At 53.0% G+C, this 15,085-nt stretch overlaps 1 protein-coding gene across 6 annotated transcripts; it reads right to left on the reverse strand.

The window, feature by feature from the left end:
• Positions 1 to 848: 848 nt before the first annotated feature.
• Positions 849 to 14,301, reverse strand: LRFN1 (leucine rich repeat and fibronectin type III domain containing 1). Of its 6 annotated transcripts, none has more exons than XM_080645795.1 (6): positions 14,194 to 14,301; positions 12,168 to 12,200; positions 9,379 to 9,433; positions 7,528 to 8,970; positions 5,494 to 5,580; positions 849 to 2,593 (listed from the first exon to the last, which is right to left on the reverse strand). In XM_080645795.1, exons 4-6 carry the CDS (start codon positions 8,931 to 8,933, stop codon positions 1,687 to 1,689), a joined length of 2,400 nt encoding a protein of 799 aa, XP_080501921.1. In that variant the 5' UTR covers positions 8,934 to 8,970; positions 9,379 to 9,433; positions 12,168 to 12,200; positions 14,194 to 14,301; the 3' UTR covers positions 849 to 1,686. The 6 variants fall into 6 exon arrangements, with proteins under 6 accessions (XP_080501921.1, XP_080501922.1, XP_080501924.1 ...); XM_080645796.1 differs by lacking the exon at positions 14,194 to 14,301 and adding an exon at positions 13,896 to 14,140; XM_080645798.1 differs by lacking the exon at positions 14,194 to 14,301 and adding an exon at positions 13,869 to 14,140.
• Between the last annotated feature and the right edge of the window lie 784 nt (positions 14,302 to 15,085).

A 15,085-nucleotide genomic window follows, 5' to 3' on the forward strand; every position in this document is an offset into this window, starting at 1 on the left:
GATTAGGATAGCCCCCAACCAACTTTCCTTCCCCAGCCACAATCCTCAGCCTTAACTGAAACTCCCCTCCCCATACCATCATCTGTGCCCCCAAGCAGACCCCTTCTCCACTTTCAATCACTCATATATTCCAGACAGTAACCAATGAGCTCTTTCCCTCCTTCCTCCCTCACCAGGCTGGCTTGGGATACTTGTGCTCAGCTGTCATTGGGGTCATTCCCCAGCCTCCAGATGCAACAGTGTAGGGGTAAGGAACAGATAAGACCCTGGGATCAAACTGCCAGTTCCACTATTTTCTCATTGGGATCTTTGGGCAAGTGACTTCAATTCTTCCTGGTTCAGATTCCTGTCTATAAAATGGAACCAGATACCTACCTTGGACAGTTGCCCAACCTCAGAAAGAGGAGCTGTGCTTACCACAATGCCTCTACGTGGAATGAGCATTCACTAACTGCTCAGCAGAATTCTGTGTTTAAGAGGACAGATTCAGAAGTCAGACTGCCTGCCTTTTCAAACCCCAATTTTGCCACCTTCTGGTTATATCATCTTGAGACGTTTCTGGGCATCAATTTTCTCATCTGCAAAATGGGATAACTGTAATATGCTCTAGGGTTGTTGTGAGGATTAAATTACTTAAGTGCTTGGCACACAGTAAGCACTCACTAAATGTTAGCTATTATCATTTTATTATTATTTCCCACCTTTAAATCTCTCAGAGAATAGGAAATTGTCTGCAAGTCTCCCTGGTCCCAGTTAGCCATCCTTCCTTCAGTCTTACTTAACCCTTATGCTGTAATCTAGGTCACACACACACACACACACACACACACACAGAGGTCAGTAGAGCGCCCTTGGACACAGAAAAAAATTTAATTCTGCTGCGGCGGGGGTCATGGCTCCGTAGGGATGAGGACTTTGTTTTGGATTTTATTCATGTGGGGATTTCTTTGAGGAAAAAGGAAGGAATAGGGAGAGTCTGGTCCTTCCAGTGGGACCTGCCCGGGAGAATGTGTAGTGGAGGGAGGTAATCCCGGAGAGACAAAGAGACTGGACAAAATATGGGAAGGCAGGAGAAGAGACGACGGGAGAGAAAAAAGAGACAAATAGAGAAGGGCAGAGACGTAAGACAGAGAAGTCAGAGAGCAGGATAGACACAAAAGAGGGGAACAGAGAAAAGGGGACCCCAAGCCAGACCCTATGGGATCAGAGAGGTGAATGGGCTGGGGGTGGGGCTTTGGAGGCCGCCGCGGGACAGAATAGGATCTAGTCCAGCCAGATACAAGAAATGGGCCCCTCGTCCCTGCCCCTGGTCCCGGGCAGGGGGAGGAGGCTCGTGTCTCAGTGCTGCAGTGTGGGGGGGCCCTGCCCCTCCCCGCGCTTCGCTGTGTAAGGCACCAGCTCCAGCGAGGTCCGCGAGCGCGCTGGGGGAGGGACAAGAGGGGGCGAGGAGTTCTCACGGGAGGAGCCCCGCGGCCGCTGCCTAACTCCCCAGGACATGGTGCATTGCCTTGAGCCTTAGCCGGAGGCCGCAGTGCCCGCTCGCCCCCTCGGGAGAAGGGCCTACCTCCCCTCCAGTCAGAGGTCTTGGCGCTGTGCTTTTTCCCTCCAGTCCTGCCCCAGGGTCTGGGCAGCTCAGCATTTGTCCTGTCCGTGGCACCAGGAGTCCCGGTGCCTGCCGCCAGCCGCTCACACGGTACTCTCCAGCATCCACTCGGTGCTGGTGAAGGCCAGGCGCGCCCGGACAGAGCCCAGCCCCAGTTCTCCGTCCTCCCCGGCCACGCCCCCTCCAGCCACGTCCAGGTGCGGTGTGGACCTGTGGCGCTTTGTCCGCCGGGCGCGGCGCGGGTAACTGTGGCTCTGGAAGAGCACCCCATAGTCCCCGTCAAACGAATAACGCTGCTGTGGCCGAGGCCGTGCGGGTGCCGCCCCAGGAACCAGAGCTAGAGTGGAGGGCGCCGTAGCTGGCGGATTCAAGGCCCCTGAACGGCTCCTCCGAGGACCCACAGGGGCTTGAGACTCCTCCCCAGAGGTTTCCTCCGATGGCAGGAGACACAGCGAGGTGACCGAGCCACCCAGGGAGCGTCCAAAGACTGCCTCTGGGTCTGCGGAAGCTGCCGTCTCTACCACCGGGGTCTTTGCTTCCACCTCGACGGCTGCTGCAGCCGGGGACACCTCCTCGCGTAATGCCACATAGCATTCTTGCGCTGGAGGCGGGGCCTGCGGTGCGCCTGCACCATTGGTTTGCGAGCACACGTGGCTGACCCGCGGGGGTGACCTAGAGGCGCCCTTGACACGGCGGCCATCTCCGTCGCCATAGACCTTGTAGCGGATCATGAGCAGAACGATGAAGACGAGGACCGAGGCAACGATGACGCCACCGATGGCAATGATCATGGTGCCGCCCAGGAAGTGGGCCCTCAGCGGGCGGCAGGGCGCTGGATCCCCAGCCGTGGTAAACTGCACGCAGCCCACCACGCGCGTGGCTGGCAGCGCTGTGGCACCATCATCGTAGACTGCCAGCACACACAAATCGTAGGCGCGGCCTGCCGCCAGATCATTCACCAGGAAGGTCTGGCTGGTGGAGGGGATCATCCTGTGGGAAGGGGCAGGATCAGCATGGGGTTAGCTCTACTCTGAACCAAACCATTTCACTTGTATGTCCCACCTACGGTGACCAGTGGGAACCAAACCATGCGTTCCTACCAGTATCTCACCCTTTACCAGGACAGCAGCCATGCAAGCAACAAATTTCTAACTTCTCAGGACCACTGCTACAGGCCACGCCTTTCATCTGCATGCCCTGCCCTCAGACCAACCCCATCTGTCTTATTGCCTAGTTAGAACACTGTCTGTCAATCATATTCCCTCATCTACATATCCTAGTTCTTGAATGAGAGAAGCGCTATAGCTTTTATGCCCTACCCTAAAGGGAAACACCCTCTAGCAGTGTCTCACCATATTAGGGTAGCAACCACTGCCATTCAAGGTCTCTTATGTACATATTTTCATCCTTTAAGGGGCCCCACCATTACTACAATCCCCACCCCCTACCAGATGCCCCACCCTCACAAGTGGTCAACTCACACCCCCTGTCTTTATGACTTTAGAGAGAAAGGAAGGGAGAGAAGAGGGAGAGATGGAGGGGCGGGAGAGAGAGAAAAGCAGTGCTTTTTGTTGTTTCACTTATTTCTGAATTCCTTGCTTGATTATTGTTATGTGCCCTGAGTGGGGACTGAACCTGCAACCTTGACTGTCCAACCAACTGAGCCTCTAGTTCCTCTTTTTAAAAAGAAAAAATATATATCTACACTAATAAAAGAGCAACATTCTAATTGACCGTACCTTTGCAATGCCCACCAGCCAATCAGGCGTGAGTATGCAAATTAACCCAACAAAGATGGTGTGTTAATTTGCATATACAGGAGCTGAGCAGCTTGGGGCAGGGCGGGGTGGGAAGCGGGTGTTCTGCACCACCCCAGCCGCTCCAGGCCTCTGGGCAGCATGGGAAGGCAGAAAGGCGGCTCCGGGCCAGAGTGGAAAGGTGGCTCTGGCCAGAGCGAAGGTGGTGCCGGCAGCCAGGGGAAGGAAGGCCCATTCTTGCACGAATCTTCGTGCATTGGGCCTCGTGTGTGTGTGTGTGTGTGTGTGTGTGTGTGTGTGTGTGTAATTATTGATTTCAGAGAGGCAGGGAGAGGGAGAGAGAGAGAGAAACATCAATGATGAGAGAGAATCATTGATTGGCTGCCTCCTGCACACCCCCTACTGGGGATCAAGCCCGCAACCTGGACATGTGCCCTTGACCAGAATCGAACCTGGGACCTTTCAGTCCACAGGCTGACACTCTATCCACTGAACCAAACCAGCCAGGGCCCTCTAGTTCCTCTTATATCCCTGCCCTTTCAGGGAAACCATGTGTGTACAGGCCACTCCCTTTATCTGCATGTCCCATCTTTGGGTAAATTCATCTCCTAGCTGCATATATCTTCTGAGACAATTTCCAAGCCCCTCAACTACATATTCCTGCACCACACCCCACAATAGCCCACTGGGGATGATTCCCCTACTATGCCTAAGGCCGTGTCCACTCTTTGCATGTCCTGAAACCTCTGTGTGTGCCCTACCCTATACTGCCACAAGTCACCAACTCACACCCCCAGGTAAGTCTCATCTATAATTATTGGGTCAAATGTAGCCAAGCAAACATGCCCCCTTCTTGCTCTAGGCCCCTGCCCTCAAATGAGAGGCAGTGCAGAGAAGTGGTTAAACTGACAATTCTGGGAGCCAGATGGCCTGGGTTTGAGTCTCTCTTCTGCCACTTGCTAGCTGTGACTTTATACAAGTTTCTTTCTTTCTTTCTTTTTTTCTAAATCCTCACCGGAGGATATTTTTTCCATTGATTTTTAGAGTTCGAAGAGAGAGGGAAAGACAGAGAGAAACATCAATGTGAGAGAAACACATAGATTGGTTGTCTCCTGCACACGCCCTGACCAGGGCCTGGGGCCTAAGTGGAGCCTGCAACTGAGGTACATTCCCTTGACCAGAATTGAACCTGGGACCCTTCGGTCCACAGGCTGATGCTCTATCCACTGAGCTAAACCGGCTAGGGCCTTACAAAAGTTTCTTTCTTTCTTTTTTTATTTCAGAGAGGGAGAAGGAGAGATAGAAACATCAACGATGAGAGAGAACCATTGGTTGGCTGCCTCCTGCTCGCCCCTTACTGGAGATTGAGCCTGCAACCCAGGCAGGTGCTCTTGACTAGAATTGAACCCAGGACCTTTCAGTCTGCAGGCCAATGCTCTATCCACTGAGCCAAACTAGCTAGGGCTTTACACAAGTTTCTTAACCACTCTGAGCCTCAGTTCTCCCAAATGGGGATATTAAGAATTAGTACATCATAGAGATGATGTAAGTATGAATTAGTTAACATACCCAAAGCCTGGCACTTAAAAATTTCATCATTATTAGCTTCCATCCCACTCTATGTTGGCCAGTACCCTTGCTGTGGCTCACACTCTGCTGCCAGTTGCACCCTCCCTCATCTGAGACCATTCCCACTAGGCCTTGCTCCTTCTGTTGGACACACCCTTTCCACACTGTCGGCCAAGTCCAGCTTTGGCTAACCTGGGACTGCCACATGCCCATCACTCAACCTCACAAGCTCTCCTCTCCTACAAAGGTCTTAGTGGGTCACCAGAGACAAGGACCACATCTTCATCTGCATGGGACCATGAAACAGGAGCTCCACCTCCTCTAAGAGGTCAGTGCCCCTCACTTACCTCTCGGATGCTTCACCTTCCCTCCAGCCAGGCCACCTTCAGGTCCTGAAGCTTATGGCAGTTGTCCCACTTCCTGAAGGTTCCCCACCACCAAAAGCCACCCTCCAACCAAAAGGCTTCAAGTGAGAGCCCTATCCCCTCTAAAAGACCCACCCACTTCTCCAACTCTCCCCTTGCCTGCAATTTTACAGACCACTCCTCCCCCTCCACCTCATACCTCCCAACCTTGAGCCCCAGGCTGTAAGTCTTCCTTTTCTTTCCATCTCCCCTCTCAAAGAGACTAGGATTCCTCTTGCTCCTTTCCCTAAAAAAAAAAACAGTTGCTAGGGGCTCCCCCCTTTCAAGGACAGAGGCTGGCTCCTTAAGAAAGCTTGAGCCCACATGTCTCCAATTGGCTGAAAGACCCAAGCAAGCAGCAAAGCAGGTTTCTGATTGGATGTCACCTCCACCCATGGCAGAAGTGAGGAAATTAACCCCTACCACACCATAGTGCAGGCATCTGCAGTGTGAGATGGTGGACTGGAACTGTGGCCCTCAGGGGAAGGGAAGAGCCCCCAGATCTATTGCCTAGCTAGGGATAGAAGGGAATCAACATCTGAATACATGCTGGGTCTGGGTCCTGAAAACCTCCCTGCACCCCACTAAGTAGTGGCCACAGGTTAGAGAGAAAAGGAAAGAAAGAGAGAAGTGGAGAGTCACAAACCAAGAGTTATTTACAGAAATGTATTATCCAGCTCCACTAATCCCTGCTTGGCAAACAGTGGGTACACAATAAATGTGTGTTCAACATAAAAAGGTCAGGATTAGGAGTTAGAAGGGTAAGAACTGGAGTCCTGGTTCTGCCACTTTCTGTGTAACCTTGAGCAAGTGACTTCCCTCCATGGGCCTCAGTTTCCCTATCTATAAAATGGGAAGGTGATCATCACTGCTTCACATCAGAGTTGGAAAGATCAAATGAAGTAGCATCCTTGGTAGTACCTTATAAAGGTTTTTGTTTTGTTCATTTGTTTGCCCTCATGTTTGTAAAACTGGGCCATTGTCTGATCTATCTCGGTGGCCCCAGGGCCCAGCATGGAATCTGACATGCAATAGGCATCTATTCAGTGTTTGATAACCAGATTCTAAAAGAAAAGAAAATGAGGATGACAGAGACAAAGTTTTCAAAGGCATTTACTCATTCAGCCAACAATGGGAAAGCACCTACTGTGTACCAAGACTGTGGCCAAGAGAACCCTGGGAAAGGTGACAATGAGGCCAAGAGGCAGGCTTTTTGGGGTGGGTCTGAGCACACCAAAAAATGGGGCTCCCAAAAATGGCTTTACAACCTCTGGCATTACCAAGTGAAGTCGAACACAGGATTAAGCATACAGCAGATGCTCTACAGTATACATGAAGGAGACAGAGCCAGAAAGAAGGAGAGCCATTCACAAAGCCCACAACCACTTATCAAGTGCCCACTGTGTGCCAGGTCTATGGCTATGAGTCATACTTAAAAAGCTACCAAGATGAAGGACACTGCAAGGCCAAGGCAATAATTCAGCGAATACTAGCTGCCTCCTTCCTCTGGACCATAAGGTCCCTGAGGGTGGGGACTGGTCTTTTGGTCTCCCAGTGTCCCCAGCACTCTCAGGGCCTAGCACAGAGCAGGGCCTCAGTGCCTAACAAGGGCACTGAGGGGACAGAAGGGACAGATAGAGGCAAATGTGAAATTAAGAAAATAAGAGAGATGACGGAAGAAAGTAACCCTTTAATGTCTGTCCATACCAGGGCAATGGCTTCTAACCCAGTGAATAATGAAAATAACTTATATTTATATATTTTGGTTTTCTGTTCTATAATGTTCCCAATGTGTTGATACAGAAGCACTGGCATATAATTTATAAATATAAATGTAACTGTTAAATGTGTGTGTAATGTATGTGTGTGTGTTTCATGCTCCAAAATGTTTAACTGACAAGGTACACCAATCAACACCTTTGTTGAGCAGGAATCTGGACCATAAGCTCCATGGGAGTGGGGATATGCAGGGTACATTCACTGTTATAACTCCAGTGCCCAACCTGACTCATGTGGGTGCTCAACAAAGATTTGCAAAATGCATGAAAAACAGAAAGAGACAATGAGACAGAAGGAGACAGAGCAACTCTGTATGGCCATCTAGAACCCCAGCTGAGCAAGAAGGCCAAGGAAGTGGACAGAAGGGAGGGGGGACCCTTGAGGTGGGAGGAAACTCTGGTACTGAAGCACCCACCTGTAGACGAGGGAGTCATCAGCGGAGCTGTTGTACTGGACTTGGTACATGCGGATGCCAGGCACCGGCCTCTGCGCTGGCCAGCGAATGAGCACAGAGTTGGAGGTGAGCTCCGCCGCCACCAGCCGGCGCTCAGCAGCAGATTCATTGGCACCAGGTCGGCTAGGCGTGGCAATGTCAGAGGAGCCAGGCTCAGTGAGAGGCGGCGGGGCAGCCGGCGGGGGTGCCATCAGAGGCAGAGGCACCACGCACACCTCCACGGGTGCCGTGGCTTCTCCAGCGGCATTGGAAGCAATGCAAGTGAAGGTACCACTGTCCCGCAAGGTGGTGATAGTTACATCCAGCGTCCCATCCCCCCGGACCCGGGTCCGGCTAGAGTTCCCCAGCAACCGCCCATCAGGTGCCACCCAATGCACCACTGGCTCAGGGTCACCCACAGCACGGCACCGCAGGCTGACTGCCTGGCCCTCCACCACGAGGGCCCGGCCCCCCGCCTGCCGTGTGATCAGCGGGGGTTCGCACAGGAACTCCTCCTCAGGGATGGACCAGAAGTAACGGTCAGTGAGGTGCTCAGGGGTGGCACATGTTTCCAAGTCATCCTCCCTTGTCAGCCGCCGCAGCCAGAGCAGCTCGCAGTTGCAATGCAGGGGGTTGCCACCAAAGCTTACCGTGAGTGGCGTGGGCGGCTTGGGTCCGGGGCCTTGGGACCTCAAGAAGAGCCCATCAGGGGGCAGTTTATGGAGGCGGTTGGAGGTCATGTCCAGGCGAACCAGTTTGTGAAGTTGCACAAAGGTACCTTCAGCAATGTGGTCGATGAGATTGTGGTCCAGCGTGAGGGTGTTCAGGTTCACCATCTGGCCTACAGCCTCCCAGGGCAGGGCCTCAAGGTTGTTGTAAGACAGATCCAGGTCCTCCACAGTGGACAAGAAGGCATCGAAGGCTGCCGACTCCACCCGGCGGATCTGGTTGTTTCCGAGAATCAGGTGACGGAGGTTGCCCAAGCCACGGAGCTGGTCGCCACGCACCTCGGCCAGGCGGTTGCTGTCAAGGTGCAGAGCCCGGAGGGCACGGAGGTCAGCAAAGGCGCCAGCTGCCACTTGGCCGATGGTATTACGCGAGAGGGTGAGGTGCACCAGACTGGTCATGTTGGCAAAGTCTCGGCGGCGGATGGCCGCAATGAAGTTGTCTGTGAGCCTCAGTTCCACCACACGTCGGTCAATGGCTGGCGGCACAAAGAGCAAGCCGGTCTTGGCGCACAGCATGGTCAGCGTGGGCGCCACATTCTGGCAGATGCAGCGGCCAGGACAGGGCTGGCCATGAGATGCCCCTGCCCAGAGTAGCAGCAGAAAGGACAGGGCTGCAGGTGGTGGCAAGAGCAGCGCAGAGGAGAAAGGGCCGGGAGCCATGGTGCAGTGGGAAGGTGGGAGGAGTGGACAATAAGACCTGAAGGAGAAGACACGTTACCCAGGCATAGAGCTTGCTTGCCAGCTTGGCTGCCCTGGGCTGTTCTGCTCGGAGTCTAACCCAGATCCTCCCCTTCCTGACAACCAGGTTATGTAGGACAGTGACAGCACTGATCCTCACTGGGCATACATTTGTTAATAGATAATATATTAATGCTGATTGATAAATTACCACTGTCCCACCCCTGAATACCCTGTCCCCACCCCTGCCCCTCCCCTAGGGGTTCCCAGACCTCTCATAATCTCCTAACCAGAGGGGTGACACCTGGCCCTGACTGGGCCTTCTAGTACCCACTGAACATTTTGAAAAATCACTGCTAACTAGGGTTTAAGTTCATGGATTTCAAAGCCATATTCCCTGGGTTCAAATTCCAGCTCTGACACTTACTAGCTGTGTGACCTCGGGCAAGTGTCTGAACCTCTCTGAATTTCGGTTTCTTCATCTGTAAAAAGGAGATAAAAAACAAAACAAAACAAAACAAAACAAACAGGCCTTACCTCTGTGAAGGTTAAATGGATTAATGAGAATGGTGTACTACTTATGAACAATGCCTGGCACATAAAATGTATTCAATACATGTTAAGTATTATTATCATCATCGAGTGCCCATTATGTGCCAGGTATAGAAGTATGCACTATTATTAAAGGAAAGTGCTTTGGCCCTAGCTGGTTTGGCTCAGTGGATAGAGTGCCGGCCTGCAGACTGAAGGGTCCCAGGTTCAATTCTGGTCAAGGGCACATTCCCCGGGTCAAAGGCTCAATCCCCAGTAGGGAGTGTGCAGGAGGCAGCTGATCAATGATTCTCTCTCATCATTGATGTTTCTATCTCTCTCTCCCTCTCCCTTTTATTCTGAAATCAATAGCAATAAATATATATATATATATATATATATATATATATATATACACACACACACATATATATATACACACACACACACACATGAAAGTGCTTTGAAATCAGACAGATTCAGGTTCAAGTCTTGGTTCTACCCACTTACTAGCTCTGTCACCCCAAACCAATGATTTCCCATAACTAGGCCATACTTGCCTGTTTTGTAAAATGGGATGATAATTGTACCATCTTCAATGGGTTGTTGCAAGGGTTCAGTAAACTCATTCATGGGGGTCCCTGAGCACGGGCCTGGCACACAGTAAGTATTCATTAAATGTTGTGGGTAATACCCTCCACCCTTTATCAGAGATAAAGGGAGTCTGAAGGTGGAAGAGGCTGAGAAAACCACATCAGTATCCCTGCTCAGCCTTGGAAAGTCCTTCTTGGACCTTGGTTTCATCCTGGGCTCTTCTGAGCTCCCAAGCAGGGGGCAGACTTCTGTGCTCACATCTGTGGACACATAGAGACCCCATACATGCCTACACAGACACACAGACACTCACTCACACACTCATGCCATTCCTCTGCTCCAGGCAAAACCTTCCAGTAGGGATTCCCCTGTGGCAGCTGCAGCCCACGACATGTCAGCTCCCATCACAACATGGGGTTGGTGGGGGGTGAAGAGGAAAGGATGCAAAAGGGGCATCCCTGAAACTGTTTTCACCCCATCCTGCACCCCAGTCCCTGATGGCCCACCTCCCAGGAATCTGCAATCTGGGGCTGTGACCTGATGTGGCCCTGATCCTTCATCCCTGTGGGGAGAGGGAATATAGATGTGGAGAGGAGGGACCAAGAGACTCAGAGAGAGGTGAAGAGACAGCGAGAGACAAGGGAGAGGAAGAGATAGATGGAGAGAGAGAGAGAGACAGAGACAGAGACAGAGAAATCTGAAAGAAAGGTGAAGAGCCTAAACCGGTTTGGCTCAGTGGATAGAGCGTCAGCCTGCGGATTGAAGGGTCCCAGGTTTGATTCCGGTCAAGGGCATGTACCTTGGTTGCGGGCACATCCCCAGTGGGAGGTGTGCAGGAGGCAGCTGATCGATGTTTCTCTCTCATCGATGTTTCTGGCTTTCTATCCCTCTCCTTTCCTCTCTGTAAAATATCAATAAAATATATTAAAAAAAAAAAAGAAAGAAAGAAAGAAAGGTGAAGAGATAGGGATTGAGAGACAGAAAAACTGAGTAGAGAAGACAAAAAAATAGAGACTGAGACATAAAGATGGAGAGAGGAAGTGAGAGAGGGAGAGAAAGGAAGGGAGAATCGGATTGTATAGAGAGACAAAGAGTGAGGACAGAGACTGAAGGAGACAGTAACTGGGCTGAAGAGAGAAAAAGAGGCCGAGTCAGGGGGTCCCACCATTTCTGAGGCCCCCAACTACCTTGTCTTGCACTCCCTCTGGGACACTGTATTGGACAGGAAACCCTGGCCTGGAAGGTGGAACTCCTGAGTTAGGAGGCCCCGATCTACACCTGTGGGTCTCTAGGGCTCAGAACCCTGCTCTATGACAGTGACAGCAGTGAGTACAGAGCTTCGCCTCCCACCGCTGGGGTGAGACTCAAGTTGAAGGAACTACAATAGCAATGAAAATAACTAACATTTATTGAGAGGCAGTGCAGCATTGCGGGACAGAAACTGAACCCAACTGCCCAGGCTCACACCCCAATTCCCCGCTGTGTGACTCTAGTCAAGTGACTTACCTTCTTTGTGCCTTAGTATGCTCCTCTGTAAAATGGGGCTAATAAGAGTACCTACCTCATCAGGTTATTGTAAGGATTATGTGAGATAATGCAGAGTAACATGATTAAAATAGCTTCTGGCAGAGTAAACACTACATAAACGTCTACTGCTATTGCTGTTATTTCCCTCTGGCTCTCTCAGCCACCAGCAGGCTGGACTCTCAGGAGATCTTCCCACATACACACACAAATGGTAGACCACATTCATGTCACTCTCCAAATGCAGGGGTCAGTTCATGTCATGAACTCTCTTACACCCTTTACTGCCATCATGAGGAAACCCCTCTTTCTTAACTACCTTACCCATCTAGAGAGGGGATGCCTCCAAACCTGAGACCCCCGTCTGCTACCCATGCCCTGGTTCTATGAGCCCTTACCCAAACATGATGTTCCTGACCTTGTCACCACCCCATCTGTAGCCTGGCCCCTCAGGACACTGCCATACTCTGCAATGAAATCCTTATGAGGCAGGGCTCCAGGCCTCCAGAGGGGCTCAGAACAAGACCAACCACTCCACATCTCCCCAGCAGGAGAGACCCCACTCACCTCTCTTCAGGGAGTCAGGGCCTGGGCCAGTACCTACAAAGAAACAAAATGACCCTGTTAGCATCCTTCTGATTCCTCACTGGAGATTTGCCTCAGAGACCATCTCAGCCAAGCACTTGTGTCCATGAGCCCCAGGCTGGACCCCAGCATACCACAGATCACACCACATGAACCCCAATCTCACTGGGTCCAGAAGCAGGGTCAGCCTTGTGCCAAGGACACAGGCATGTGTGTGCATACAATCCTGCACATATATGTTTGAACACACACAAACTCACTCTTGAGAGACCAACACTGATGCATAAATGAACTCACAACATAGACAGACACATACCCTCAAGGTTGACACACCCGCATACAACCACACATGTATAACACTGACTCTTTCTTGCACATTCACATACACAAATGCACACACACACAGATATGCACACAGATGTGCACACACACACACACACACAAACATGTACCTACCCTTGCAGACAACCAGATATATGCACCTATAACAGATAACCCTTGCACACTCACCAACACACGGGCACACACATATAACAGATACTCACTTGCACAATCAAAGATACACAGGTAAACACTCTTAAATGCCCAAACATGCTCAGACAACTTCACATATCCCCATGATGTACAGTCACAAAACTGATATGTTCCTACACCAACAGATGCAAAAATGTACACACTAGCTGATATACACCTCACACACATACACAGAACCGCGAGTATACATAGACACTTACAAGGCTGATACACAAACAAGCACAAGGTACAGAAAGATCTACCTTTTGCACAGACACTCTGAAATGTTAACTCATAAAGAAATGCTCACATACAGCCCTTAAGGGATTTACACACTTACAAATGCACACAAAATATTGAACCACAGCGACATAGTCAACAGATAGACACAGATTCACATTCACACACATACATGGACACACATCTCTCCCAGTCCTGAGGCAATCTTGCCCACTTACTTTGCAGGCCAAAGAAATCCTAACATCCCTCCTTCCAACCATACCTGCCCCCACCACCACAGCAAAAGCCAGGGCCAGAGGTCAGAGTTCAGCAGGTCGAATCTCAGAGGGTTGGGGAGCTGAGTCCTACAGCACAAGTCCAAGGCGATCCTCCCACCAGCAGCCCAAAGGTCTCCCAGCCTGGCCATCTGGATGCAGGCAACTCTGGCCCCATCTGCGTAGATCTGTCGGGTGTGGGGATTGGGGTGGGGTGGGTGGGGAAGGGCCAGGTCTGCGTGCCTCCCCTCGGGCCCATCTGTCCACCCCTCGGCCTCTCATCCCTCCATCTGTCCACCTACCAACCGCCCATCCCCCCAGCCACCGGGAAGGGGAAGATATGGCCGTCTCCCCCAAGGACCGCTGAGGACCCCCCCCCCCCCACGCCCCACACCAGTTGACCTGGACCGAGGGAGCGGCAAACTCCCCTCCCCCAAAACCACACAGAGGCCTGGACCCACAAGGCGCTGAGTCCTAGCCCCGGCCCGGAACCTGACGTGGACGCACAGATACACACCCTCGGAGACATACAACCCGCAGACCACACACATACACACACAATATGAACACCAGAGCGGGCACACCCGCCTCACAGACCCTCGGATGGGCATCCAACCCGGACACAAACACCCCAGGCTGCTAGCTAAGCGCACACACTGGCTGAGGGGGCTCACACCTGGACACACAGCCCACGCACACACACCTGCACACAGCCCCTCCGATGGGCGCGCGGCAGCCCCAAAGACAGAGCCGGAGGGGCAGCCACTCGGAGACACACACGCACGGCCGGTCGCAGCAGCCCGGCTCGACACCCAGCACACGCCCGGATGGCCACACGAGCAGACGCCGCTCACGCCGGCGCCGGGCACACACAGGGCCGCGCGAGCGCACGCCGGGCCGCCGCAGCACCGCGGACACACACTCACACGCTCGCGCTCACACCCGCGTTCACACCGGCGCCCCCGCCCGCCACCTCCCGGGCCGCTTCGGGCCGCGCTCACCCAGCCCAGGGGGGGCCCGGGCCCAGCCCCGCCGCCGCCGCCTCGCTCCGCGCCATGGTGGGGGGAGGGCCGGGGGAGGGCCGGGGGAGGGGGCGCGGTGCTGCGGGGCCGCCTCCCGCCCTCCCTCCCTGGACGCCGACGAGCTCCGCCCTCCGCGCCGCCCGCCACCCGAGCCCCGCCGCCACCAGCGCCGTAAGGGGGGTGGGGGCGCCGACCGGAGGGGGCGGGCGGGACCCCCGCCCAAGCCCGGGGCCACCGCAGACCCCTCTCCACTGCAGCGCCGCCGGTCCGCCCCCAACCTCTTCCCAGCCCCACCTCCAGCCCCGCCGGCTTCCCAAGAGACCCCCAGACCACGCCCCGACTGGCTTGGGATACTGGATTTCTAAACAGAGACCTCGGATCAGGTCCCAATAGCCAGGGGGACCTCGGACCATGCCTTACCTCCTTTGAGGACCCAGAACATGTTCTACAGCCACCCGGGACCACAAACCACGTCCTTCTCTCCTTGGTGACCTCAGACTCTCCTCACACCCCATCAAAGACCCCAGCCCATATGTTCCAGAATCCCAGGGATCCAAACCACCCCCATTAAGGACACCAAATCATACCCCAACATTCAGGTGGATCCACACCCTACCCCTCAGAGGCCCCAGGCCATATGTCAAAATCCAGGGAAACCCCAGATCATGCCTTACTCTCTTTGGGGACCCAGCCCATGTTCTACAGCCACCCACGACCACAAACCATTCCTTGGGGACCCCCAGCTATGTCCTCCACTCTCTAGGACCTCAAACCATCCCCTAACCTCCAATAGGGATTCCCAACTATGTCTAAGTTCTAGAAGGCTCAAATATGTCACTTGTCCCCATGGGAGACCCTAAGCTTTCCCCAT

This window comes from Plecotus auritus (assembly GCF_963455305.1).
Source record: "Plecotus auritus genome assembly, chromosome: 10".
Classification (NCBI taxonomy): domain Eukaryota; kingdom Metazoa; phylum Chordata; class Mammalia; order Chiroptera; family Vespertilionidae; genus Plecotus; species Plecotus auritus.

Coding starts and splice junctions, on each gene's coding strand:
- LRFN1 (XM_080645795.1), bottom strand. CDS start 8,933: ATGGCTCCCGGCCCTTTCTCCTCTGCGCTGCTCTTGCCACCACCTGCA. Junction 5,581..7,527: donor GATGACTCCCTCGTCTACAG/GTGGGTGCTTCA, acceptor TTTTTTTTTTAG/GGAAAGGAGCAAGAGGAATC. Junction 2,594..5,493: donor CTGGGGCTCAAGGTTGGGAG/GTATGAGGTGGA, acceptor CCCTTCCCACAG/GATGATCCCCTCCACCAGCC.